General features: G+C 40.9%; 1 protein-coding gene across 2 annotated transcripts in view; it reads left to right on the top strand.

Moving 5' to 3' along the window:
- Positions 1 to 26860, top strand: part of NBAS (NBAS subunit of NRZ tethering complex) — a 350592-nt gene extending 323732 nt beyond the window's left edge. For both annotated transcript variants that reach the window (XM_039531043.1, XM_039531042.1), the window contains exons 50-52: positions 4069 to 4213; positions 12306 to 12434; positions 26132 to 26860. In XM_039531043.1, the coding sequence (XP_039386977.1) occupies positions 4069 to 4213; positions 12306 to 12434; positions 26132 to 26407 (550 nt within the window). In that variant the 3' untranslated portion in view covers positions 26408 to 26860. The remainder of the gene's footprint in view (positions 1 to 4068; positions 4214 to 12305; positions 12435 to 26131) is intronic.
- The last annotated feature ends 893 nt before the right edge of the window (positions 26861 to 27753 follow it).

The raw sequence follows: 27753 nt of genomic DNA, 5'->3' as shown, positions 1-27753 counted from the left end.
GCAGATTTGACTGTATATGCAGATTGCTGCTACTGGCTGAATTGCAAAACAAAACATTTTTTAAAAAAATCATCCAGGCGTCTTGCTCTCTGGAGAAAATTTTACGAGCTTCATGAGTTTTTTTGCAGGGTTGGCAATATCATAGGAGTTATTTTTTATGATATTTTGGCACTTCTTTTTGAATTCAAGGCATTCAATACTTTTTTTAATCCATACCAAAATGAACAAAACTTTTTGGAATTTGCAAAAAGATATGGTTTGAGGGATCAGAAGATTAGATCACATTTTATTTTTTAACAAGGTAGGTCATCCATCCCCAGTCACAATCCATTTGAAAATCAAACACCTGGAAAGGTATATCTGATTAACACCGTCATCATAGAAAAAACTGATGATGCTGTGCAAAGAAGCGTCACATTCAGGGCCCAAGCAATGAAATGTTAACCTCTTTCACTTTAAAGAAAAAAAAGAGAGAGACACATTTTCCCCTATTTGAATTTGAAACTGATTATACTTATACATCATGCAACAGAAGGAAGATGAAAGTCAAATGATAAATTCTGTTTCATAATGTCAAATTCTTGCTAACTGAATAATGCCTTTGTGATCCTCCAACTCCGAACAGGCTTTTAATACAAAAATGGACAAAATATTTGAGAATATGCTAGAGAGAACAATGGGTCTGTATGTCCTTATAGGTCTATTACATCTGTAACCTAATGAGTTCTATAATATTGGGAAGAGTTTAGCACAGAACTAGACATCTATCTTAGCAGCAAGGCTTTACAAAGACATGGGAAAATTTACAGTCCTAGTTCTGGTTTCTATTCATTTCTTGTTTTAAATTCTTCCACACATTGAAGGGTGACTTTCTTGTTTCCTTCTCCTAATGGAAAAAAAATTGAGTTTTTCTTCATTTACTAAGGAGACAGCACCTATAAAGATTAAAAAAAACATTAGGGACAGAGGGAATCATAAGCAGGAGACCGATCAGGCAGCAGAAGCTCGTTGTCACTGATCCCTCAATTTGAGGATAATCTCTACCACAGATTTACATATGGGTCCTGAGATGACTCAGGAGTCTGATCCTGGAACCACAGCATAAGCTATTAATTTAGCCAGTGACAATGATGGAGCTGCAGCATTCTTCCTCTGTCTCTCTTGTGGGTTATGCAGCAGCTGCAGCACACATTCTGGCATCGTGGTTTTCGATATTAACTACTATGCCTAGGTTTGACCCAGGAGGTTGGAAGAAGAGGAAGGGAGGAACTGTATTGATAGCACCACGGCTTGCAGCAGTGATTGCTCATTGACTATGACTGATTAAAATACTCTAAGTTGTCAAGAAAGAATAAAGATAATGGCTTTTAGTCATTTCTCACTCAAATGTAACTACTACTAGTATCTCTCTATCTGTTACACAGATCAGGATAGAATAACCTCTTCACCTGAAGCCAGTATTGCTCATCTTTCACTAGACATTGTGAGTAGGTAAGGGGAAGCATAGGTTAATGGACATTGACAGTTGTCCTCCCCAGGTCTATTGCTTGGGCTGTTTTTGTGCCTGATTCTTTTGATATGACCTGTTGGGTTCTTTCAGTAGTAACTGGAGCTCTACAATGTTCACTGCTTATGGTCCGTGATTGTATTTTTTACCAATTGCCACTCAATAGCAACATTAGCAATGCAAGGTTTTCAAGGTACCTCACAGTTGCTGTTTTAAACAGCATATATGTCAGTAGGTGCCGGATGAGTGACGTGATTTATAATTAATCCAATTCCATTGGGTATGAGTCGATCATACTGTGGTTTTCCATTTTAGTTTGAATTAATTTTGAAACCTTCCAGTGTACTTGGAAGGTAGGTTCAAAGACGTATAAACCCTTTTTCCTGCTTTCCACTGCTAATATGAGGAGATCATATTTTTCTCCATCACAGGTAAGTCTGTCTCTTGACTGTAGTAAATATATCTGTTGGCAGATGTTGATTCTTCAAGATCAAGGCGAAGATACTGCTCTGTGCCTTGAAGAGGTGTAGCACACAACTTACAGTCTAGGGGGAGGGGGGCCTGTGGTGGTTTTAAATCACCTTTGTGTCCCCCTGGTGGCCTGTCTAAGTTATGACAACCTGTCACCAGCTGCACTGCCTAGAATCTTTGTAGTACTACGCGCTACTGCTCTGTCCCCAACACACTCCTCCCACCCCCAGCATGCCTCCTAAGGCTAGGCCAGTAAGGGGGTCCTTGGAGGACAATATTACAGCTGCCTTCCTCAGTTCCTAGATCAAAGGAATCCTCCCCCCCCCACCCATGCAGAACTGGTTTTAGAGCCTCTTTACACTCCTCCATTCCTTCCTCCCAACATTTAGTCTGCAGAAGAGAAGAATGAGGGGGGATTTGATAGCTGCTTTCAACTACCTGAAAGGGGGTTCCAAAGAGGATGGATCTAGACTATTCTCAGTGGTAGAAGATGACAGAACAAGGAGTAATGGTCTCAAGTTGCAGAGGGGGAGGTTTAGGTTGGACATTAGGAAAAACTTTTTCACTAGTAGGGTGGTGAAGAACTGGAATGGGTTACCTAGGGAGGTAGTGGAATCTCCTTCCTTAGAGGTTTTTAAGGTCAGGCTTGACAAAGCCCTGGCTGGGATGATTTAGTTGGGTTTGGTCCTGCTTTGAGCAGGGGGTTGGACTAGATGACCTCCTGAGGTCCCTTCTAACCCTGAGATTCTATGATTCTATAAAGGGGCCAGAGAGGGGGAGAGGATCTCACACCAAAGGAGTGTTCACTGTATCTGTGGGGGAGACTCTTATCATTTTTATGGGTCCAATGTGTGCTAGATACTTTACAGACACAGTTATTTCCTTCAAAGAGTTTACAATCTAAATGTAATTTTTGCTCCTCAGAAGTGCTGAGTGCTGGCAGTTCCCATTGACCTCAGTGTGGTACTTCACATCTCCGAAACTCTGGCTATTTATCTAGGTGCCTAAAAATAAATAGATTAGAGCTTGAAGTCTTTGGCATAATCTGACTGGTTACATTGACCTGATTGTCATAAATTGTGATATTTCGCTATTCCTGTTATCAAAAATCACAGTTAAACGACACTAACACTCTGAAGTGAATGTGAGCTTTTTAGTAACCTCCTCCTTAATTGCATTGTCATTCATTAGTACTTCATGTCAGTAGCTGCCATTTAAAAAGTCAGCATTTTCAACACTTCCCACACAGTGATATCTTTTATCCATGTTTTTGCCTTAGACTGAGAACAGGTAATAGCTCTGGTAGATATATCTCATGGCACATAGTGACTTTGGAACAAGAACCATGGTGCATAATTCTGTGCAATAAAAAAAAAAGGATAATTGGGGGCCAATTTGAAATGTGTAACAGGTGTATCTGATTGTGAAGTGCTTTCAGATCTACTGATGAAAACTAATATATGAGAGCTAGATGGTAGGAATTAATTAATTAATTAATAGCCAGTTGCATATGTACATGGTTCACCTCTTTGCCCAATTTACATGTACAATTAATGGGGTTTGCAACCATAAAGGGTGCATGTTTGTTTTTAACGATGTATTTGTTCCTTCTGTGTTTACATATTTGGATCTTGGTGTTGATTTTTGTCAGTGATTTTGAGGTGAAGGTTTTTCATTGAGAAATCAGGAGCTGGATTCTCTGATCACCTGAGAGAAGGGACTAAGAGGTCAGAGTCTTGCTGGAGCTACCAAGTTAAGAATCCCACTTCCAATGAAAGGAAATTTTCAGCTGCTGTAAAGCCAGCAGTGCCCACACCTGTGCCAAGCATTCTTCATGTTGGGTTTGGGAGAGAGAGCTCCATTATGCTGATTCACAGCTGCAACATGGTCCCTTAGGGACCATAATAGTTGTAATATAGAGTAGTCCAAAGGCTGTTCTAAGTTTTATGGGGCAGTTTTAGAATCAGAGATCCCTAATTGGCCCCAGATCTTTTTCACTTTTTCATACTATTATACCATGTTTTTATTCACAATTTTTTAAAATACAGTTTTCTGAATTTTGTTTTCTTGTTTGTTTGGGTTTTTTTTAGCACATACATGAGAAATAATCCATGGGTGAAACTAGGGACAGTCATGCTATCGAGATGCCCAACTGAGCAAAAAGAGGATATGGGAAATGAAATTTTGAAGATCTGTCGTTCTCTGTATGAGACTAAGCACATGCTGCCCGTAGAGGTGAGTTGTAACTTAAAGTACCTTGCAAATATACCTGCACCTTGTACAGTGTATGTACTATCACTAGTAAACTCCTTATATAGACCTACTGGCCACACTTGAGTACTATTTAGCAAAAACTATTCAAGATAAGCACCAGTAACTTTCCACTTACTAAACATAGAAAGTTGTCTGTAAGGAAGTGCTGAAATATTTGGGCTTTAATTAGCTTTTATCTTACAAGCAGTTCTTCTTTACAAGTACTCTAATATTCCCTCTTCCTAAATTCATTATGTATACTCTCTTCCATACAAGCATCTCTTATGTCCCAAAGTGCCACAGCATCCCATACTCATACGTCATAGCCTAACCATACCAGATTTAAAAAAGGATTAAAAATCTTCGCACTTCTCTGGAATTATTCCCAGGCATCTTCTTTTATTATCCTGATTCATCCTTTACATTGAGATTCACATATCCACAGTTTTTGTTCCTGAAAATAGCCAGCACAAAGATTATGGGCAGTGTAATGGAAACTGATCAAATGATTCTTTTCACTTTAATGCCAACTAGTCTCTGGTAGAAATTGAAGGGCAATATATTTTAAAACAAATGGGACACTTGTATTTTTGCCGCTTAAAGCCCACTTCTGGGACTTGCTGCCAAAAGAAGTCAGTAAGGCAGAGTGCCAGATATATTTTGTGGAGAGAGCCAAATTTAATTTTTAATTACAGTGCATGGGATAGACCTTCAAAGGGCCCGATGCTTTCTCCTCACTCATCATGAGTAATACTTTACACCACAAGTAGCTCTGATCAAAACCAGTGGGACTACTTCTACAGGAAGGTACTATTCAACCTGATTAAGGGTGGCCAAACCAAAGTTAAGGTCCTAGGGTGGAATTTACTAAAACATCTAAGTGACTTACGAACACAAATGTAATTGAAAATCAGTGTTCTACCACAGCAGATCTCCTCCTGATAGGAGGGTTCCATCAAGGTCAAACATTGATCAACTCTTTTTAATTAATAAAATTACTGTTAAATTCAGCATCAGTAAGGCCTGGTCTGTGCACAGTTTTTATACTGGTATTACTCTTTCAGTTAGAGGTGCAATTTTTACCAATATAATTTTACCAGTACAACCCCTTAGTATGAGCATGTTATACCTATATAAAAGTGCCTTTATATTAGTGTAGGTTATTCTCCTCCTCATACGGAAACAAAGTGCCTTTACACTGATATAATACACTAGGAGGCTGTACTGCTTTAACTGTACCAGAATAGTTAAAAACAGTATAACTTTTGTGCATAGAAGCTAAAGCAGTACAACTTTTGGGTAGACAAATCTTTACTGAGGAAAAAGTAATGTAGGGTAGTTTAAGAACCATTGCTAAAACCATTTGATTAAAACTTGCATTTTGCAGAATCTGTCATTGGAGCCTATTAAATACTTTGAGTGGGGAGAGAAGCATAGATCAGCGGCTTTTTTTTAAAAAAAGACTGGATAACTTTCTGACCACCAGTAGCATTTGTGATTCTGAAGTCTAAAGGCAATAATTGAAAAGGTGTTTAAACTTTATGATACAGGATGTTCACTGATGGCCAGGGTGTTCACTGAGGTCAGGAAGAAATTTTTCTCTAAAGACACCGTCATTACAGGAGGAACCAACTAGGGGCCATGCTCCTCTTGACCTGCTGCTCACAAACAGGGAAGAATTGGTAGGGGAAGTAGAAGTGGGTGGCAACCTGGGCAGCAGTGACCATGAGATGGTTGAGTTCAGGATACTGACAAAAGGAAGAAAGAGCAGCAGAATACAGACCCTGGATTTCAGAAAAGCAGACTTTGACTCCGTCAGGGAACTGATGGGCAGGATCCCCTGGGAGGCTTATATGAGGGGGAAAGGAGTCCAGGAGACCTGGCTGTATTTTAAAGAAGCCTTATTGAGGGTGCAGGAACAAACTATCCTGAGGTGCAGAAACAATAGCAAATATGGCAGGTAACCAGCTTGGCTTAACAGAGAACTCTTCGGTGACCTTAAACACAAAAAGGAAGCTTTCAAGAAATGGAAACTTGAACAGATGACTAGGGAGGAGTATAAAAACATTGCTCAAGCATGCGGAGGTGTACTCAGGAAGGCCAAAGCACAATTGAAGTTGAAGCTAGCAAGGGATGTGAAGGGTAACAAGAAGGGTTTCTACAGGTGTGTTAGCAACAAGAAGTTGGTCAGGGAAAGTGTGGGACCCTTACTGAAGGGGGGAGGCAACCTAATGACTGATGATATGGAAAAAGCTGAAGTACTCCATGTTTGTTTGTTTTTTTGCCTCGTTCTTCACAGACAAGGTCAGCTCCCAGACTGCTGCACTGGGCAGCACAGTCTGGGGAGGAGATGAGCAGTCCTCAGTGGTGAAAGAATAGGTTAAGGACTGTTTAGAAAAGCTTGACATCCACAATTCCATGGGGCCGGAGCTAATGCATCCGAGGGTGCTGACGGAGTTGGCTGATGTGATTGCAGAGCCATTGGCCATTATCTTTTGAAAACTCGTGGCGATGGTGGGGAAGGGTCCTGGATGATTGTAAAAAGGCAAATATAGTATCCATCTTTAAAAAAGGGAAGAAGGAGAATCCGAGGAACTTACCTCAGTCCCTGGAAAAATCATGAAGCAGGTCCTCAACGAATCCATTTTGAAGCACTTGGAGAAGAGGAACGTGATCAGGAACAGTCAACATGGATTCCCCAAGGGCAAGTCATGCCTGACCAACCTGATTGCCTTCTATGATGAGATAATTGGCTCTGTGGATATGGGGAAAGTGGTGGATCTTGTATATCTTGAATTTAGCAAAGCTTTTGACACAGTCTCCCACAGTATTCTTGCCAGCAAGTTAAAAAAGTATGGATTGGATGAATGGACTATAAGGTGGATAGAAAGCTGGTTTGATCGTCGGGCTCAATGGGTAGTGATCAATGGCTCGATGTCTACTTGGCAGCCAGTATCAAGCGAAGAGCCCCAGGGGTCGGTTCTGGGGCCAGTTTTGTTCAACATCTTCATTAATGATGTGGATGATGGGTTGGATTGCACCCTCAGCAAGTGCACGGATAACACTAAACTAGGGGGAGACGTAGATATGCTAAAGGGTAGAGATATGCTCCAGAGTGACCTAGACAAATTGGAAGATTGGGCCAAAAGAAATCTGATGAGGTTCAACAAGGACAAGTGCAGAGTCCTGCACTTAGGATGGAAGAATTTCATGCACTGCTACATGCTGGTGACCAACTGGCTAAGCGGCAGTTCTATAGAAAAGGACCTAGGAATTAGTGGATGAGAAGCTGATATATGTAAACAGTGTGCCCTGGTTGCCAAAAAGGCTAACCAGCAGATCGAGGGAAGTGATTATTCCTCTCTATTTGGCACTGGTGAGGCCATATCTGGAGGGCAAACAAAATGATTAGGGGGCTGGGGCTCATGACTTATGAGGAGAGGCTCAGGGGACTGGGCTTATTTAGTCTGCAGAAGAGAAGTGTGAGGAGAGATTCGATAGCAGCCTTCAACTACTTGAAGCGGGGTTCCAAAGAGGATGGAGCTAGGCTGTTCTCAGTGGTGGCAGATGACAGAACAAGGAGCAGTGGTCTCAAGTTGCAATGGGGGAGGTCGAGATTGGATATTAGGAAAAACTATTTCACTAGAACGGTGGTGAAGCACTGGAATGGGTTACCTAGGGAGGTGATGGAATCTCCATCCTTAGACGTTTTTAAGGTCAGGCTTGACAAAGCCCTGGCTGGGATGATTTAGTTGGGATTTGTCCTGCTTTGAGCAGTGGGTTGGACTAGATGACCTCCTGAGGTCTCTTCCAACCCTAATCTCTTATGATTCTATGATTGTCACTTCTGAGTCTTACGCCTCCAGGAGAGAAGATCTTACGGCAGGGATGGACAAACTACGTCCCATGGGCTGGATCCGGCCCCTCAGGGCTTTGGATACAGACTGCGGGATTGCCACTCCGGGAAGCGGCCGGCACCATGTCCCGGCGGCCCCTGAGGGAGGAGGGGCAAAGGGCTGCCCTTCCCTGTGGGTGGCTGGGAACAGGGAACCACGGCCAGTGGGAGCTGCGGGAGGCAGTGCCTGCCCGTGAGGACACCGCCCGGAGCCATCTGCTCCACCCTATACCCCAGGGGCCACAGGGACATGGTGCCGGCCACTTCCCGGTGCGGGGCCAGGGCAGGCAGGGAACCTGCCCTGGCCCCGGTGCGCACTGCTGCCACCATGGTGCTGCTCTAGGTAAGCGGCATCAGGCTGGAGCCTGCACCCCAAACCTCTCCTGCACTCTGTACCTCTACTCCCTGCCCTGAATCTCCTGCCACACTCTACACCCCTCCTGCACCCCAATCCCCTCCCCTGAGCCCCCTGCCGCACCCCGCACCTCTCCTGCATCCCAGTCTTCAGCCCTCCTGCACTCCAATCCCCTGCCCTGAGTCCCCTCCCACACTCCGCACCCCTCCTCTGCCCAACCCCTTTCCTTGAGCCCCTTCCTGCACACCACACCCCGCACTCCCTCCCGTACCCCAACCCCAACCCCCTGCCCCAGCCCTACGTTCATGGCCCTGCATGCAATTTCCACACCCAGATGTGGCCCTCAGGCCAAAAGGTTTGCCCAACCCTATCTTAAGAGCTAGTGGACTTTCTTGTATGGCTCATGCTGAATGCAGAAGATCAGGGAGTGAGAATTCTATGTGAAATCACAGTAGCCAAATTTACAAAGTGATTTTCCCTTCCCTCTGCACCAGTGCATATACAGTACAGCATTGATCAAATTGGCCAAGTGTATTTTAAAAAATGCTGCCTTTCACTGATGGCAACGACTGGTGCCAGAAGCATATACTAGATTTAGAAGGCATAGTAATGGCAATTTATAGTTTTTAATCAAATATGGCACTAGCATTACATTCAGAAATCCAGCTAAGGTTGTGTCTGTGTTTTCCTTTTGTATTTCAACTATACGTGTTTGCCCTGGGCTAAACCTCAGAATGCAAGGTCAGTAGTTCAAGAGCAATCTTATACAAATTATCATAAAATGTGTGTGGATGTTCTTGAATTATGTTTAAAAAAAAATCAAACATGTGTCTTTAAACCTAAAATGTTCCAGGTTATGGAATGGCTGAATCTAATGTAGCATAAGTTTCTTTAGAACCCACTTCAGCCAACCACTGAAGCACTTACTTAACTTAAAGCACTTGAGTATTCCCATTGGGATATAAACATGGGCTTAACATTAAACATTTGCTTTAGTACTTTGCTGAATTGGAATCTTACTTTTTAAGAAGGGTGTATTATTACTCCTGTCTAAAATACATGAATAGTGCCACTTTAAAATTCATTTATGTATATTTGTATTATCAATATTAATACTCCCAATGATTAAGGTACTAAATATGGCTTTACATTAAAGACTAGCTATAAGGAATTATTGGGGCCTATGTGTAATTCTTATCAGCACTATGTGGTGTTCTTAGTAAAATTTTGCAAAGGATGCAAGTTGATAATAAACATTTTTGTAGAAGGGCGAAAATACCTGTTTGATCTGACATTTATTTGTTGCAAAAATAATGATGTTAATATCTACATTAACTGCATTTGCAAATTTACATCATCTAATTACATTTTTTCTATAATCTATTAAATCACTTCAGTGAGAAAGCAAATTGTAATTCAGCAGGTCAGCAGTGTTTTTAAAACACCTTTTCATTTTCCTCGTCATTGGCTTTAGAAATGCTCACTGTACCTAATTATGTTTAACAGTGTACTTAAATCATCTGCCTTTCCTTTTCTCCTCCCACCACCTTAAGGTACAAAAGTATGATTCTGGGGGGGATTCTTTTGAAAGCTTTTTTATAGTTATATGCTGTTCCCTGTGGCACTGCTTCTTCTCTTATGGTTTTGATGGTATTATAAAATGTTACCAGCACTATAAACTTGCTGTTACACTCAGGTTGTGCATCCTACAACCCTCAAAATTTATTTTTCCTAACATAAAGGTGTATCCATGGTGATAAATTGTTCTTTCCAGACACAAAGGACTTGTAGAATTATAAATTGCTAAATGTGCATTCTGTAATCTCCTTAGTATGTTGCTGTTTGGCAGAAATGAAGGAGAAAATCAAAATAGCAAAGGCTTAAAGGGGGTAATATTTTTAATTTTGACCCACCCTTTATAGTCTTTTCAATACAGCTGTTCATCTGTTCCTGTAATGTTAGTTCTCAATGAAAGCAAAGCCTGTCAACTGCAGACTTAGCCGTTGCTTAATTTTATAAAAACTTATGAAACACTTCTGTCTGTTCTTTGGCAGCAAAAGACAAAATCTCCTCAGTGTATTACAAACCTTTTGTTTTCTCCTTAGGCTCACCAACCTCTGCCGAGCTGCAATAATAACAAAATGTGTTACTTGATATCATAGGGAGAAGTTTAGTTGATAGCAAATTGTAGCAGGTTCTCAATTTTTGTCTGCTGAACTGCAATGCAGGCAACCAGTGAATGCATTTGGAAGATGTTTTGCTAGTAGTCCTGTGTGTGCTGTTTTTTGTGTGTAAACACTTTCCTGATTGGAACTTTGCTGGTGTAGACAAGACAAAGACATTTTTACTACTGTGTCGTTTAGACTGGCTCTGAGCAGTGGAAGTTTGAAAGATTTTTTTGTAACTACCATGAACTGTTACCAAGCACAATGTAATTTGTAGTTATGTTGCATTCTGAGGTATGCATCGCAATTAAATTAATATTTTGCTGTCAGAAATGCAGTTGAGGGGGATAACTGAAGAGTGGCTGCATTATCTGAAAATAAATTGGTTGTGAAAAGAGATGTCAGTAGATACCCTACTTTAAGATCTCAATCCCTAACAGCAATCTCATGTATGTAATACACCAATTTATCATTTTCCATTTTTTTTAAGTTAGAGGAGCTATAACTACCCCAAGGGCATGACTACATTTAGCAGCACCTTTGGGCACCAGATTCATCAAATTTGACCTTAAATGGTAAAAATTAAAACGTTCCTTTTTTAGATTGTAAGCTCTTTCGGGCAGGTGCAGTGTCTTTCAGTGTTTTTCTGAAGCATAGAGCATGTCTGTGGATGTTTAAATGAAATTGTAATAATGTCTATGTTATATAATACACAGGCTGACCAGATGGAGTACTATTGTTCACTAGAAACAAAGTATTGGGGAAACAGATTAAACTATATCTTTGAATCTGGTCACTCTGGACAAGTTAGGTTGTTATTCATAAAGGGAAAGTTATCATTTGATTTTTGAGGTAAAGTAATCCCTTTTTGAAACTGATCAGTGTTTCATTTATACACCATAGTAGATTAAATAAAATAATGCTATATGTATAAAATAAAAACTAATAAATGTTCACTTTGTTACTAACCACAGTAGACCTAAATAAGTGTTTGGAAGTAATCCTACTCAGTATTTTTTTTTTTAAGCTTCACTTTCTGTTGCCAGCTTTTGTATGAGGACACACTATACCAAAATTGTAATGCCAAATAGTTCATGCTGGATAATAAAACATGGAAACTCATATTAAAATGGAGAAACTAATATACTGTATCAGAGCTCTGTAAAAGGCATTTGACAAGATTTTGGGGACAGCTTTGTGATACTGGACTCTGACATGAGGAGCTGTTATTTTCCTTCTTTATTTTATTCCACCTTTATGACTATATAACTGTGTTAAAGAAATGTCACAGATGTCTTACCTTACGTCTTACAATTTGCAGTGTTTCAGTGACCACAGCAAAAGTATTAGTCCCACAGAGAGCAGTGATTGCTCCATTCTTCTTTCAGTAAAACTCTGTGTGGGTTGTAATAAGTATTCAGTACTTGCCTTGTTTCTCGTATATATAGCAAACCTTCTACTTACAACCCTGTACCACACCCTTTTTTAATTTGTGCTTTCAAGTTTCCAAAAAGGCTTATTTCCACTGGGAAATTCATTTGTTTTAAAAGTTTGATTTCTATTTTGCATTTGACACACAGTTTTCATAACATTTTGTGTGGATAATGTTACCAAGTGTCTCCTGAGTTCTGACAGTCTGGGGTTACTTTTCGTTTTCAGTGTACGAAGGAATTATGTTTGCTATTGCTTAACCAGTCCCTCCTGCTGCCATCCCTGAAACTGCTAGTAGAAAGTAAAGACCAAGATCTTCATGCATTGGCACTGGAGCAGATAACAGCTGTTACTAAGGTATGAGCAGTTGAATTAACCATCCTTCATACTTTCAGGTAATAAAATAGCTCTTTTATCTTCGCATAGGAAGTAATCTCTTGAGTACATTGTCATTATTAAGATTTGCTAAAGTTATTTTATCTTCAGCCATAGGACTGATAAAGATCCTTTATACATTCAAAAGAACCCACAAATGCTGTTAGTTTTAATTATCTGACTACCCAGTTGTAAGTTAATGTGGTGGAACAGAAACTACTATGTTATACAAAGTAGATTTGTTTTAGTTCTTTTAAAATAACTTAATCCATAATATTGCATAAATAGCCCACTGCTGTAGACTCTTCCATACACACGGTAGGATTATTTATTCCTTTGGAGGTTTTTTTTGCAAATAGTCGAATTTATATTAACAGATTCACTTCTAACTTCCTGGAAAATTCAGTCTTGTTGATGCTGATTTACATTTTTCACACATAACACAGGGATTTAATTTCACTCTAAGTGCAAATTTCAGTGCAACGTAAACTATAGCGTTGACAAACACATCAATAATGCCTATAAATCACCACATTTTGTTTCCATTTAATTCCTATTGAGAATTTGGGATGGTGACATATCTAATGTATCTTAATGTTTAACTCTTTTTGCTATCCTGAAAGTAGGTGTATATCTGTCAGTCATGTGTATATATCTGAAAAGTAGGTAAGCAACTGTGTGATACAAAGCAGAAATTTAATTGAGGAGTTCTTGTAAACTCTTAATCTGGCAAACTCATGAGACTGACATACTAGAAGAAGCTTTATCATTATATCCCAAGATTAATTTTCTTAGCATATCATTTTTGCTTAACTTTCTTTTTTGTAACATCAGGTTACAACTAAAAACAGACAAACCAAAACCATGAGTCTGACAATGCTCAAATTTGTTTTTGTGAGGAAAAAGATTGATTGAGAATCAAAACCCTATATCCAAACTTGCTCCTTTCATTGTCATTGTCAGCTCAGTCTCTTCTTGTTTCAATCCATTTTTTGGTTTAGCTACCTTTTAAACAAGAACTCAAAAATGGATTTAAAGTGTCCAAGGTCTGTTAATAAGATTTCAGCAACAAAATCCTTGTAAGATTTCCATGCAAAATCCTACCAAAAACCTAATCTGACTGTAAATACCACCTCCTCAGCCCTTTACTACATAGAAAGTTTCTTTGTGACATGTTTGTAGTCTCTGAACCCATATGTAGACAGTGACTGACTTGCTTTTGTCAAAATCACTAATATATGGTTTTAAAAAACTCCGTAATCTTCATTTCAAAGATGCAAAACTCACTGATGTACTTGAGAAAATACTTATTTAGTTGCTGTGTATGTCCATCAGGTTATTAGTGGGAGTATAACAGAATGATGTAGAATCCAGTACTCACAATACCTCCTTGTAACAGGATAGAAATTGCCGGGGCATTTGCTGGAACATGATGAGAAGCTGCAGTTAGAAAAGTTAGCCTTTTTTACTTCTATGCCACATGTGACAAAAATCTGCCTGCCACAGAAAATATAATAAAGAATAACAATTTGTTCACAATTTCCATTGTCGCTATAACCTGCAGAAACCAGGACTTATTGCTAAGCAGACCTGATAGGTCTTATGGAAAACTGACTATTGGAACGTTCAAAATACATCATACAATAAGGTTCTCGTGGAATGAACTTTCCGTATGCTTTTAAGGAAAGTTAACCATGGCTTCTCTGCATTTACTTATTAATCTACAAAATTTTCAATAAAGAGTCAGAATTAGATAGTCTACAAAGAATTTTTTAAAAGTTCCGTGCTGATTATGTCACTCTCCTGCCTTAAGTAGGTTTTACATATGGCAGGAATCCTTTGTTTTCCAGTGTGGTTTCTCCCCTCACAGTGGAAAAATACTGGTATTCTGTCATGGAATCCAGTACCAGATAACTTGATCACATGATCCTGCAGTGTCAAAGTGAGTCAGAGGTTGTTTGTAGCATCTCAGGAAAGCTTTTCAGGAAGGTGGGAGATTAGCATCTTCAAAGATCTATGGTTCTCCCTAATGGTCCAGACTGATTCATTCTGTCTGGTGGGTGTTCCCCAGGTACAAATACTTTTGTCGTACAGTTGTATAGTCAATATTCCTAATGTTAGATGTAAAAATGATACATGCATACAAATAGGATAATCATATTCAGTGAACCATAACCTTTCCAATGATATCTCACATGCCTTATCTTGAACAAAACATATAGTTATGCTATAATCGTATTTTAACAATATTTCTATGAAAATGTGGGGTGTAGTGTCACGTACAGGTCCTGTACCCCAATAATGTGGTCTAATCTGGGTCAAGGGTGGGCAACCCTGATCTTTGGAAAGCTTCCCGCCCGCCACTTTTAAGAGTGGTTCTTTTGACCATATCGGTCACTAAACCACAAGCCAGATATTCTTCCAAAATATAAAAAGCATGGGATTAATGGGAGATTACTTCATGGATGCAGCTTCAACCCCCACTCCTTTGAGATGAATTGGAGGGAGCAGAAAGTGCCAGATTCCTCAAAGTCTCCACACATTCTGAATGTGATTTGTGACATAATTTGCTCTCAGCAACAAGGCAAGGAGACAGAGTTGCCTTAGATCCTGTTAATATAAGTCCCACTTAAGATAAAAATGTATTACAATTTATATTCACTAAAGAAAACTGAAGTTTATACACTAGACCAGATGTTCTCAAAGTGTGGTCCTGGACCACTAGTGCTCCACGAGTTCCATTCAGGTGATCCATGGGTATTTCCCTCTCAGGTGTGCGCTTGTGTGACTGCACATGACACAATGAAGGGCCACCCACCCAGTTAGTGGAGCCGTGCAGATATGGCTCCACTATTTAGGTGCCTGAACCCTGGAGAAGGCGCACATATAATCATAGAATCTCAGGGTTGGAAGGGACCTCAGGAGGTCATCTAGTCCAACCCCCTGCTCAAAGCAGGACCAAACCCAACTAAATCATCCCAGCCAGGGCTTTGTCAAGCCTGACCTTAAAAACCTCTAGGGAAGGAGATTCCACCACCTCCCTAGGTAACCCATTCCATTTCTTCACCACCCTACTAGTGAAAAAGTTTCTCCTAATGTCCAACCTAAACCTCCCCCTCTGCAATTTGAGACCATTACTCCTTGTTCTGTCATCTTCTACCACTGAGAACAGTCTAGATCCATCCTCTTTGGAACCCCCTTTCAGGTAGTTGAAAGCAGCTATCAAATCCCCCCTCATTCTTCTCTTCTGCAGGCTAAATAATCTCAGTTCCCTCAGCCTATCCTCATAAGTCATGTGCTCCAGCCCCATAATCATTTTGTTGCCCTCCGCTGGACTCTCTGCAATTTATCCACATCCTTCTTGTAGTGTGGGGCCCCAAACTGGACACAGTACTCCAAATGAGGCCTCACCAGTGCTGAATAGAGGGGAATGATCACGTCCCTCGATCTGCTGGAAATGCCCCTACTTATACAACCCAAAATGCCTTTAGCCTTCTTGGCAACAGGGGCACACTGTTGACTCATATTCAGCTTTTCGTCCACCGTAACCCCTAGGTCCTTTTCTGCAGAAAAGATGTACGGTGAGGTGGTGGCCTTGGGGGGAATAGAGGGTAGGTGGGAGGGGACAGTGGGGTGAGAAGAGCAGGTGGGGGGAATTTGGGATGTGCAGTGCTGCAGCAGCCAGAGAAAGAAGCAACTTTCCCCAGCTCTAGCTGCTGTGGCGGGGGAGAGACCCCCTCTCCTTCCCAGCCCGAGCTCGGAGTCTGCTGCAGTGGGGGAGAGAGAGAGACACCCCCCCTTCTTCCCAGTTCCAGTTCAGGGGCTGCCACAGTGGGGGAGAGAGGGCACCTCCATTGCAGGGGCGGCTCTAGCAATTGCGCCGCCCCAAGTAGTGCGGCATGCTGCGGGGGGCGCTCTGCCGGTCACTGGTCCTGCGGCTCTGGTGGACCTCCTGCAGACGTGCCTGCAGAGGGTCCGCTGGTCCTGCAGCTCCGGTGGAGCATCCGCAGGCACGCCTGCGGGAGGTCCACCCGAGCCACGGGACCAGCGGACCCTCCGCAGGCATGCCTGCGGCAGGTCCACCGGAGCCGCCGGACAACCGGACCCTCCGCAGGCATGCCTGCGGCAGGTCCACCGGAGCCGCCTGCCGCCCTCACTGCGGCAAGCCGCCCCAAGCGCGCGCTTGGAGCACTGGGGTCTAGAGCCAGCCCTGCTCCATTGCATTAGAAAGGTAAGACTACTGATATTAAAATATGAGTTGTGTGGTTTATTTGTAGAACAAAAGAAGTTAATGATTACAGTTTTTTACATATAGCGTTTTTATCCAGAGTGCTTTACAGTAGTTAGCTAACAGAACAAACAACATTTGCAAAGATCATTAAGTGGTCCACCAAGACCCTCAGCAATTTTCAAGTGGTCTATGAAAAAAAGTTTGAGAACCACTGCACTAGGCCTCTCGTAGAGGCTCATTTCTTTCACACATTGAAGTCAATGGGTGTTTTACTATTGATTTCACTTCAACTGGAGTAGTTTGGTCAGTGACTGAAAGGTTGATTTATAAGAGATTTTAGGCAGTATTTGAAAAGCAGGTAATACAGAAGAGATTACCATTATTCTCTGTAAATCTTGTAGTGTTTGGAAGTGTTTTTGTTGCATTCCAGAAAGCATGCCTCTTGCCAGTTATTTTTCACTCTCATAATTACTTCAGGTGGAATTTTAGTAAAAGATTGTGTCAGCCAACCTATATGCTGTGTATTAGAATCATTACATTAATATTGTAGACAGTATAATAAGTGATGCAGTTGCAAATTTTATTGTGCTTTTCCCAAAATGCTTTTCTCTCATGCTAAGGAATATCCTATATAACACTTTTCAATAGCTAACCTTTGCTCTTGGCAAGAGCAAATACAAAACCTGTCATGGTACAAACACTATGCCCTGGTACAGTTAGAGGATGCCTGCACTGACACCTGGAATGTGATTGTAAAAACAAAGATAAGAGAAAGGTACAGGATAGCACAGAAAAACAAGATAAGAAGCTGGTATTGACTGGTCTGTTAAAGCTTGGGTGATGTACAAAATGCTCACTACCTCGTAAAAAAGGCTACTATTAATATAGATAATCTCAAATGCATATATTTGAAGCTGCAAGATTGCTTTTTGTTGTACTGTTTTGTCTTTGACTAATGACCTGGCTAAACTTAGGCTACTTGGTTTCTTGAATATTTTTAATAACGAACCACTAGTGTAGTCAAGCAATTGGCTTTGGCTATACTTAGTTTTCAGATTTGTTGTAGAAGGCCAATTCCCATTTATATTAAACAGGGAAAGGAAATATGCCATCTGGCAAAGAGAAATAGTCAGATTCCCTGACATACTGCTAGCACGGCTCACAAACATGGCTGTGAAAAAAAATACAGCAGTTGCTTGCTGGCACGATGTATTATTTAGCCATTTGTTGTATGATGCTGACAGCTTTATGGATGTTTACAGTTAAAAGGATGATGCTGAAGTGCTGATACTAGGATTGTACAGCCTTTGCCGACAATAAAACAGCCAGTTTTTTTAAGCTTTTCTGAAACTGCAGACCTCTATTATTGTGTAACCTTTTGCAAACTGCCAGTTCCATCTTTCACATACCAGAAATAACTAGACTACCCCCTCGCAGTGAATATGGCGTATGAATAATTTAAAAAACTTTCTTAGTATAGCCAGTTAAGTAGTTTATGAATGTCAGTAGGATTCAGAGCTTCTCTTTAAGAGTTGCATATTTCTTAGAACACTTTCAGTGTTGTCTTCTTTCTTATGTCAGCATGCAAAGGTTAAGACTGATTGTTTATAATACAATAATTCTATAGGCTGTTTGTAGCTATACTGTTAAAGCAGCCATAAAATTAGAGCTTATGTCGTCAGCAAAAAATGCTGCCTGTACCCAACAGACTTGAGTTGAAAGTGGGACTTGAACATAACTTTTTTTCTGTTTAGTCTAAAATAATTGTTATTTAGTCTACTTACATATTATATATTCATTTTTGATGTACTGGGATACATCTTTATATTTCAAAACAATTTATTCCTTTTGTAACATAAAAATTTACAAAAAATGAAGCTTGGAAAATGAAATTTAATTTATTTGTTTTTGACTAATTCTGGGTGATTGTTCCAAAATAATCAGCTCCATATTCCTTGAGATCCTCTTCAACTGTGTAACTAGCCTCTTTCTTCATTAATGACTGTTGACTTGCAACCTGGTTTATCAGTTTCTTCTTTGTTGGAATCTTTTTAAACAGTGTGTATGGCCAGAAAAGTGACTGCAAAAATATTACCAGCTAACTCCAGAGATCTAATCCCTGTGTGTCCTTGAGCCATACCTGTTCAGTTCAGGGACAAAACCAACTTTTAACCTCTGCTAACAGTGCAAAACTAATACTTACATGGAAGAACAAACTCAATTTTGTTCTGTCTGATGAATCATCGGCAATAGTACGTTGCCACTAGCATGGTTAGATGTTATTAATCAACAGAAAAGGATAAAACCTCGCTCTTTATGGTAACATTTTTTCCACTCATAACGCTATGTATCTCAGCATCTCCCTGTCCAATAGACACCAGCTGGGAACTATCATAAGCCACTGAGGTGAGAGAGGCATTCCTGTCCATCCCTGTTCTAGACTGGGTCCTTGACAGCACCTGGATAGATTTTCAGTGAGCAACACATTATTTCACCTCAAATATTTAGTGTATCTCCACTTGGTGTTTCGCGCTATATTGCCTGCGTCCATATAGGACTGGTTTAATGAACAGGGTGGTCTAAAGATCTAATAGCCAGGAACTCCCAAGTCCTAATCTTTGCCCTGTCACACTGTGTGCCCTTGAGTTAGTTACACTGCTTTTTGGTTTTGCATGCTATGGAATGGGGTTAATACTACTGATAATACTACTCATAATACTCATGAGGAACTGTCTGCACTAGTTAATATTTGTACAGCACTTTACAGAGTGCTCTATAAAGGCTCGTTATCATTGTATACAGTCTCCCAAAGTGATGACTAAGACCTGCTACGTTTAAACTGGCATTTTATGTCTTTCTTACAGTTATTGTTGTTTTGCTGTGTAAATATTCACAAAATCAGTTTATATATGTTAAATAAAAGAACACGGCATAGCTTTGGTTGGGAAAACAATTGCTTTAGCCACAAATAATTCAATCCTGACATATTACACTTGATCTCTGTCCAGAAAAAGGGTGAATTGGTGTGTATTTTAGTAGTTGTAGGCACTGTTGTTGTAGTCCAGTTGGTCCCAGGACATTAGAGAGAGAAGGCAGGTGAGGTAATAGCTTTTATTCGACCAGCTTCTCTTGGTGAGAGAGAGAGAAGCTTTTGAGTTTACACAGAACTCTTCTTCAGGTCTGGGGAACTATCTTTGGCTGTGTCTACACTACAGCTTAAATTGACATAGCTTATGTTTCTCAGGGGCATGAAAAGTCACGCCGACATAAGCACCGGTGTGGACAGCCCTGTGTCAGCAGGAGAGCTTCTCTCGCCAACATAGCTACCGCCTTCTCATAGAGGTGGTTTTCTTATGCTAACAGGAGAGCTCTCTCCCACTGACATAGAGTGTCTTCACCAGACATGCTACAGCACCGTATGCGTAGACAAGCTCTCCGTGTCACTGCTAAATACAGGGTGGAACAGATAGTTTAACATAAGTAGTTAACACATTTCAAGGGATAATTCAAGGTGAAGTGACCCATTAACACCCCTCCAGTCAAAGAGAGGAAAGAATGGGAGGAGGGGCAGCTGGAGTGTGGGGAGGGGGTTGTTAGTGGGTTATAGATTGTTATAATATGCCATAAATCTAGAGTGTCTACTTGGTCCTTGATTTCTAGTGTCTAGAAGAGTTATGAATTTAAGCTCCCAGGCTCATCTTTTGAAAGCTTTGTGCATGTTTCCTTTGAGGATGAGGACTGATAGGTCAGCTGTAGAGTGATCACTTTGTGAAAAGTGTTCACCCACAGGTGATATGGTGTTTTTTTTCTCTTACTATTTTCCTGTGTGAGTTCATTCAAGAGCGTAGTGATTGTCTGGTTTCACCCACATATTTGCTATTGGGACATTTAGTGCGCTGGATAAGGTACATCACATGTTGTGATAGTTATGTGCAGAATCCAGGGATCTTGTAAGGTATGTTGTGGGGAGGAGGGGGCGGTATTTATCATGTAGCAGTGGAGATATCATCTGTTGTTCTAGCAGGGTCTGGCATCACTTTGAGTTGGTGTTTCCTGGTCTGTGGGGAACTTGCTTCTGATGATGAACTTGGAGAGGCTGTGGGGTTGTTTGAAGGCCAGAAGAGGGGGTTCAGGAAAATTTATTTCAGGATGGAGTCCCCATCGAGTATAGGTTATAGTTGTTAGATGATAGTCCGTATGGGTTCCAATGTGGGGTGGTAGGTGTATTTTAGCAGTTGCCTTTAAGGTGTTTACAAGACTATGTGATTGCTGTGAGTTTTGTGGGTATTTTTCATGTGTATGTGTGTTCCATAAAATGTTGACAATATAAATGTATCTGAGGTGTCTGTGTGTATTGCATATGGAGTATTTGTCTCGTATTTAAATTGTAAGCTTTTTGGGGCAGGGACAGTCTTTTTGTTTTGTGTTTGTACAGTGCCTAGCACAATGGAGTCCCGGTCCATGACTAGAGCTACTATAGGCTACGATTTTACAAATTATAAATAATAATTCATGCTTTACATGTCTATAACGTATCTGTGCACTACCAGCCAAAATGTCTTTAAAACCTGAAAACTAGTCACTTTACCACATCCACAAGCTGACACGTTCTGAGCCACACAGCACAAAACTAAAATCCAGGTATAACCCATGACGGTAACTCCATCTGATTTTTTTAGTGTTCTTAGAATTGTTCCTCCAGAGAGTAAGGCAAGAACTGCTGTACATTGAAATAATTATCTTTGCATCCCTGGAGATAAGTTCATGCAACAGATTGATAATGTGCCAAGGATTTTAAAAAAATTCTTAATCAAGAAATGTATTTTAAGGATGTCAGTGTGAAGAAGACTGTCAGTGAGAAGTACAACTTGTATCTAAATGAAATAAAAGGGAAATGCAGGTTCGGGGAGTTGTACCACATAGACTTGGAAGCCAGAAGGGACCATTATGATGATCTAGTCTGACTTCTTGCATGTTGTAGGCCAAAGAACCTTACCCACACACTCCTGTAGTAGACCCATAACCTCTGAAGTCCTCTATCTTGACATAAAGACTTTAAATTACAGCGAATCCACCATTTTAGTTTAAACTAGTGCTGTCAAGCCGTTAAAAAAAATTGTGATTAATTGCCATTTTAATCACACTGTTAATAATAGAATACCATTTATTTAAATATTTTTGTTGTTTTCTACACTTTCAAATATATTGATTTTAAATTACAACACAATACAAAGTGTACAGTGCTCACTTTATATAATTTTTATTACAAATATTTGCACTGTAAAAAATAAATTGAATAGTAGTTCACTTCAACTCATACAAGTACTGTAGTGCAATCTCTCTTATCATGAAAGTTGAACTTATAAATGTGGAATTATTATTTTTTTACATAACTGCACTCAAAAATAAAACAAGATCAAACTTTAGAGCCTACCAGTGCACTTAGTCCTACTTCTTCTTCTCCTTTGAGAGTCTCAGCATATTGAAGGGGTAAGATTTTTTTATCTCAGAAAGTCAATATTCTGGAGATGGGAGGGATGTGAGTTGTGCAGGAGAAGGGTGAATTCTTGGTGCTGCTCCTGTTTGGTTGGGTTTCTGAGCTCACCAGGCTCACCTCCTGTCCAAAGAGGAAGAAAGCTTCATCTTAGAAATCTGCATGCAGTGTTTGGGGAGGCAGGGGTTGGGGGCAAGCAATGACTTGTGCAGGACGAGGGGAGAGAGATGCCTTGCTGCGGCTTCTGGAATGGTGGTTACTGGTACTGGGGCTCGCCTCCTTTTACTAAGGTAGGTGGGCTCCCTTTAGCTGGGCAAACCCTTGTTTGCAAGGGAGGATATGGATTTTACCTCAGGAATTTGGCATGTGGCCGGGAAGAGAGGTCGGTGGTGAGAGGCTGAGCTTGCCATGCACCTGTTCTCTATGGGGTACTCCCTAGAGCAAGGGCCTGGCCAGGGGTGTTGGTCCTCGGAGTAAGATGTCGGCTGGGAACAAGGGGGCACAGCACAGGGTGGGGCGGGGAGTGTCAGTCCCCATAGCAAAGGGCCGGCCGGGCGCAATGGGGCACGGTGTGAGGGAGGTCAGTCCCCAGAATAAGAGGCCAGCTGGGGGCATGGTGGGGAGGTGGGGGTTGGGCGAGGGGCCTGCTGGGGGGGGACATTTGGACACGGTGCATGAGGAGGCAGGGGGAGTCGGTTCCTGGAGCAAGAGACCGGCTGGGGGCAATGGGGCACAGAATGTAGGGGTGCAGTCCTAGAAGCAAGGGGCAGGCTGGGGGCAGTGGGGCACGGCAGGTCAGGATCTCTACCCCTCAGCCAGAGCTGGGATAGGAACCACTTCCTCTTTTTCCTCTCCTCTTCTTTTCCCACCCTCCAGAAGGGGATTGGGTTACTGTACCTACTGGACACTGAGGTCCCTCCACAGCCAATGCCTGTCCCTGCCCAAAGATATGGGATTAACACCATTAAAAAAAATGAATGTGTTAATTTTGTTTTCAGTTAATCATAGGTGTTAACTGCAATAAATTGACAGCTCTAGTTCAAACTAACGAGTGACCCAGGCTGAACGGGAAAACCACCAGGGTCTCTGCCAATCTGACTAGGGGAGAAATTCCTTCCCAACCAGATATGGTGGTCAGTTAGACCCTGAGCATGTGGGAAAGACATGCCAGCCAGATACCTGGAAAGAAATTGTTTGTTGTAATTCAGAGCCCTCCCCGCTAGTGTCCTATCTTCGCCCCTTGGAAATATTAGTTAATAGTAGTCACAGATGGGCCATATTCCATTGTTTGTGATCTCATCATACAATTCCCTCAATAAATTTATCAAGTTCAGTCTTAAAAAGAAGTTAGGGTTTTTGCTCCCGTGTTCCCCTTGGAAAGCTGTTCCAGATCTTTGCTCCTCTGCTGGTTAGAAATCTTTGTCCTGTCTTTCATTTTACCTTGAAAAATCCAGCATTTCCCCTACAAGAGTCTCTGAAGTCCCTAAGAGAGGGAAGTTAATTAATAAACTAATAATAATAAAGGGTAATTTTTAAGGCAAATTCAAAGAAGGAAGGTAGTTGTACCTGGAGCCTATTATCTAAGGAGTATGGTTGATCAAATGAACGTTCATGGCATGCTGACATGCTTCCATATTTTGTCTCTCTTCCGGTGTTTTAAAAAAAGAAAGAGAGGTTGGGAAAAGTGCTCTACCTTTAAAAAAGGAGCAACAAATTATTTTTGCACATTTTTCTGAATCGTACATAAAGTTAAAGCATCATACTGACTTCTCCCATCATCTCTTTAACAAGAGAGAAATGCTAACATTCATAAGGGTGAAAGAATCTAAAGATAGTAAAGTTCTTCATTCTAAAATAACTGGTGTGGTTTCTTCAGTTAGGGCTCAGTCTCATCCCTGTTGAAGTCAATGGCAGCTGCCCACTGACTTCAAGAGCAGCAGGATCCAGCATAGGCTTCTTTTGAATTCTTCATGTTCCTCTGAATATGGAGTGAACGTCTCAATGTAGCCACTGTGGTGTGAGAAACAGTGATGTTTAAGGGCACGTCTACATTAAAAGTGCTACTTGCAGCTGCGCCACTTTTGAGCGTTTGGTGAAGATGCTCTATGCCAGAGGTCCCCAAACTGGCAGGGAGGAATGTTTGAGTGAGGGCAGCTGGGGCCTGGGCGGGGCTACCAGCCTGTCCATGTCCCCCCACTTCCCTTCACAGAGCCGCAGCCCCACTCCCAGCTCCAGGGGGGGGCATGGAGAGAGGTAAGGGGGGGCCCGAAGTAGAAAGTTTTGGCACCACTGCTCTATGCCAACAGGAGAACGCTCTCCCATCAGCATAATTATTCCGCCTCCACAAGAGTTGGAAACTACGTTGGTGGGAGAGCGTCTCCTGCTGACATAGCGCCAGTGTGGACAGGACTTAGGTCATTATAACTTACGTCGCTCAGGAGGATGTCTTTTTCACACCCCTGAGCGATGCAAGTTAGATTGACTTAAGTGGCAGTATAGACCTGTCCTTAGCCACTAAGTTCGATTTGCTGGCTCACTGTACCCGAGGCATATTTAATCTCCCAGACAAAGGCACAGAGCTGGTAATTCCCCCTATTGTCTGAGAAATTGAAGTGAAATGATGAAATAGGAAATTGGGATCTAACCAAGAAATGTCCATCCTAATGCTTGGGTGGGGAGGGGGAATTCAACCTGACAGCTTAACAAAATCACTGAGAAGCTAAGTCCTGAGCTGCTTTAGCTGTAGACAAGAAAGACAATCAGAAATGATAGGCAAGAAAATGTTAGATGTTGTCCTGAAAAATCAGAATGAAATGATTTATGATTCTGGTTGAGTCAAAAATTGCCTAGGAATATGTTGTCAAATGTCTCCAAGATGTCATAGTCACTTCACCGTTGAGATGTCATAGATTCAGCTACATATGCCTAGACATGGGAGAGCTGTGCTGCTGTATCAAATCACTTCAGATAACAATATGAGTGCTATTAACACTGCCTGCTCTACCAGCCATCAAAATGTAGTGGGCAGTTATTCTGGAAAATTGGACCAATGTTGAGTAGAAGGCAGATGGAATTTAAATTAAAAAAAATTGTCTGGTCAGGAAATCATTCATTATTTATTAAACAGTTTAATTGGTATGTTCAGATTTTATCTGATGGAGTGCATTGAAAGAAAGGTGGTTTCTACGTACTTCTTACAACGTTCTTTTCTATTGCTTATTAGTTTTTTTCTGGACGTTGGAGACATAAGAAGCTTTATTGCCATTAAAGCCGTCTTGTCTTTCTAGGAACTTAGATCTGATTTATCTGCTAAATTCACTAAAATTGAATTTAAAAACTTAATCTTGTAGCATTATCCATACAGATATAGATCCAATTTTCAAAAGAACTCCGTACCCATTGTATGCCACAATGGGAGCTGCTGGGGGCTTTGGACTTTGAAAATCTGAGCCTGGTTGTGGGTTCTGGTCCTGAGCTCTGTTCAGACACTTGCCTGTATAGTGCACACAATTCAGTGTGTCAGAAAATATAGTTTACCTTATGATCTCCCATATTGAATCTCTGTTAATCCTTCTATTAATGTGAAAATAGAAAGGGAGTTTTCTAGTGTATAGAGAAGATACTGGGAATTTATTCCAAACTCTGCACTACCTTCTATTTAGTTTCTTTGTTCCTTAGTTTGAAATGAGTATATCTGTAAGACTCATGTGAGGTTTTATTAATACAATAAATGACTGTTTAAGGTTTGCCTGGACGTGTAAAGTATATATCACTATTGCTATTAAGCAATGCAGAACATCCTACCATTGCTGCTTCCCAAGTAAAAAGCATATTGGAGGAGGTCATAGGTGATGGTTATAATGGTCATGGTCCCTTGTGGCCTTAAAAAAAAAAAATCTATGAATGTAACCAATAACTCAGTCTTCATTTTTGTGTATTTTTCTTTCTTTGCAGATTGATGATTCCAGCTGTGATTCTGAAATTCTTTCCTTGCTCCTGAATGCGAAATTAGTGGTAAAGTGCATATCCACTGTGTTCTACCCTCACCTTATCAACCACTTACTGGCCAACCAGGAAGAGGGCCGTTGGGATATAGAGGAAATAGCAAAACAACTGCAGGAAGCAGGCTTCAGTGCAGAGTCAGGGTCTCTTATGATGTGTTACAGAGGGACTCATCCTGCCCTCAGAACCTACAGTACTGCCCTCAGTGCTGTACAGCATTGGATCTGAGTGGCAAAACAAACTGAATATCTTTTGACAAAACAGCTGCCTGAATAATGTGTTTGTTTCAATTGCCTGCTTTTCAGACGGAGATCTTCTACATGAGAGACAAACTGTTCTTCTAATGAAGTTATATATGTAGAGTTGATCATCACTACTCATGATTTGTGGAAAATGCTAACAATATACATACATTTACATACTTTCAGTTATTTTGAAACTTTTTACCAGTTCTAAAAGTATCTCTCTCAATATAGGTATAGTAAATCTCTCAAACTGGCAAAAACTTTCAAATTGGCAAAAATATTTGAAATACAACCACTGTAATATGTAAATTATAAACTAGGAAAGTAACTTGTAATGCTGCAGGGTTATACAATGTGTCACACAATTCTTGTAAATCATTTGCACCCTGGTCACAATGTAAAACAACAGTTATCAATAAAGGTGTTTAGAACAACGTGTCATCGCCATGAAGAGAAATAACCAATGAGAAGTTCTGAAATCTTAAAATTTGAAATTTTTCAATGTTGTTTTGGACATATTATTGCAATAGTTTTATTTGCAATCAGTGAAATACTTTTCATTTATTAAACCTTTTCTTTTTCCCCTCTCCTTTTGACTGAACTGAGTATTCTTCAGGGGGAAGCAAGCTGATAATTTTTTTCACACTTACTATAGTTTGGTCTTTTTCACTCTCCATCCAATTTCAGAAAACTTGGCTCAGATCTCCAGAAGATTTTGTTCACCATTTTGTCTTTCCTTCTCGATATCTTCTCCTACTTGCTATGGACATGAATAGCTGATCCATTTCAGTTTTGTTCAGTAAGGGAAATGGTGCACATGGATTTATTCTATGTAGCCTGTTTTACCAGAAGCATTTGGTGTTCATATATGTTTATATGATTATGGCTTTGTGTTAAAATTACCTTCTCAATTTCACTCTTGCCTAGTTCTATACTGAGATCAGTCTTCAAAGGAATTTTGCGAGAACCTGAGAAAAAAATATTTGTTTCATTCTACAAAAATGGATGTTGAGACAATAATTTCTAATCTTTATTTACGTGTAGGGCGGATGTCCAGTGCAGGTACTCCACAGGAAAGGTATACAACCGGATAAATGGCTTGGAAAAGAACTTAAAAAGAGGTGTTTGGTAAAGGAGCAAGCGGGGGGCGGTTGAGGACTCCTGTGATTGGTGTGGCAGGGAGCCAACCCCCATTATTATAGCCCACCTTAATCCTCCTGGGGATGGGGGGGCAGTGGATAAGGTAAGGTCCTGGCAATGGATTTGCTGGAGGGTTGTGGATGGGGAAGAAAGGGGGGAGGTGGTAAAAGTCCTCTGGGTAATTGTGGA

Source organism: Mauremys reevesii, linkage group 3, assembly GCF_016161935.1.
Source record: "Mauremys reevesii isolate NIE-2019 linkage group 3, ASM1616193v1, whole genome shotgun sequence".
In the NCBI taxonomy this organism is placed as follows: domain Eukaryota; kingdom Metazoa; phylum Chordata; order Testudines; family Geoemydidae; genus Mauremys; species Mauremys reevesii.
This window is presented reverse-complemented; position numbering and strand designations above follow the sequence as displayed.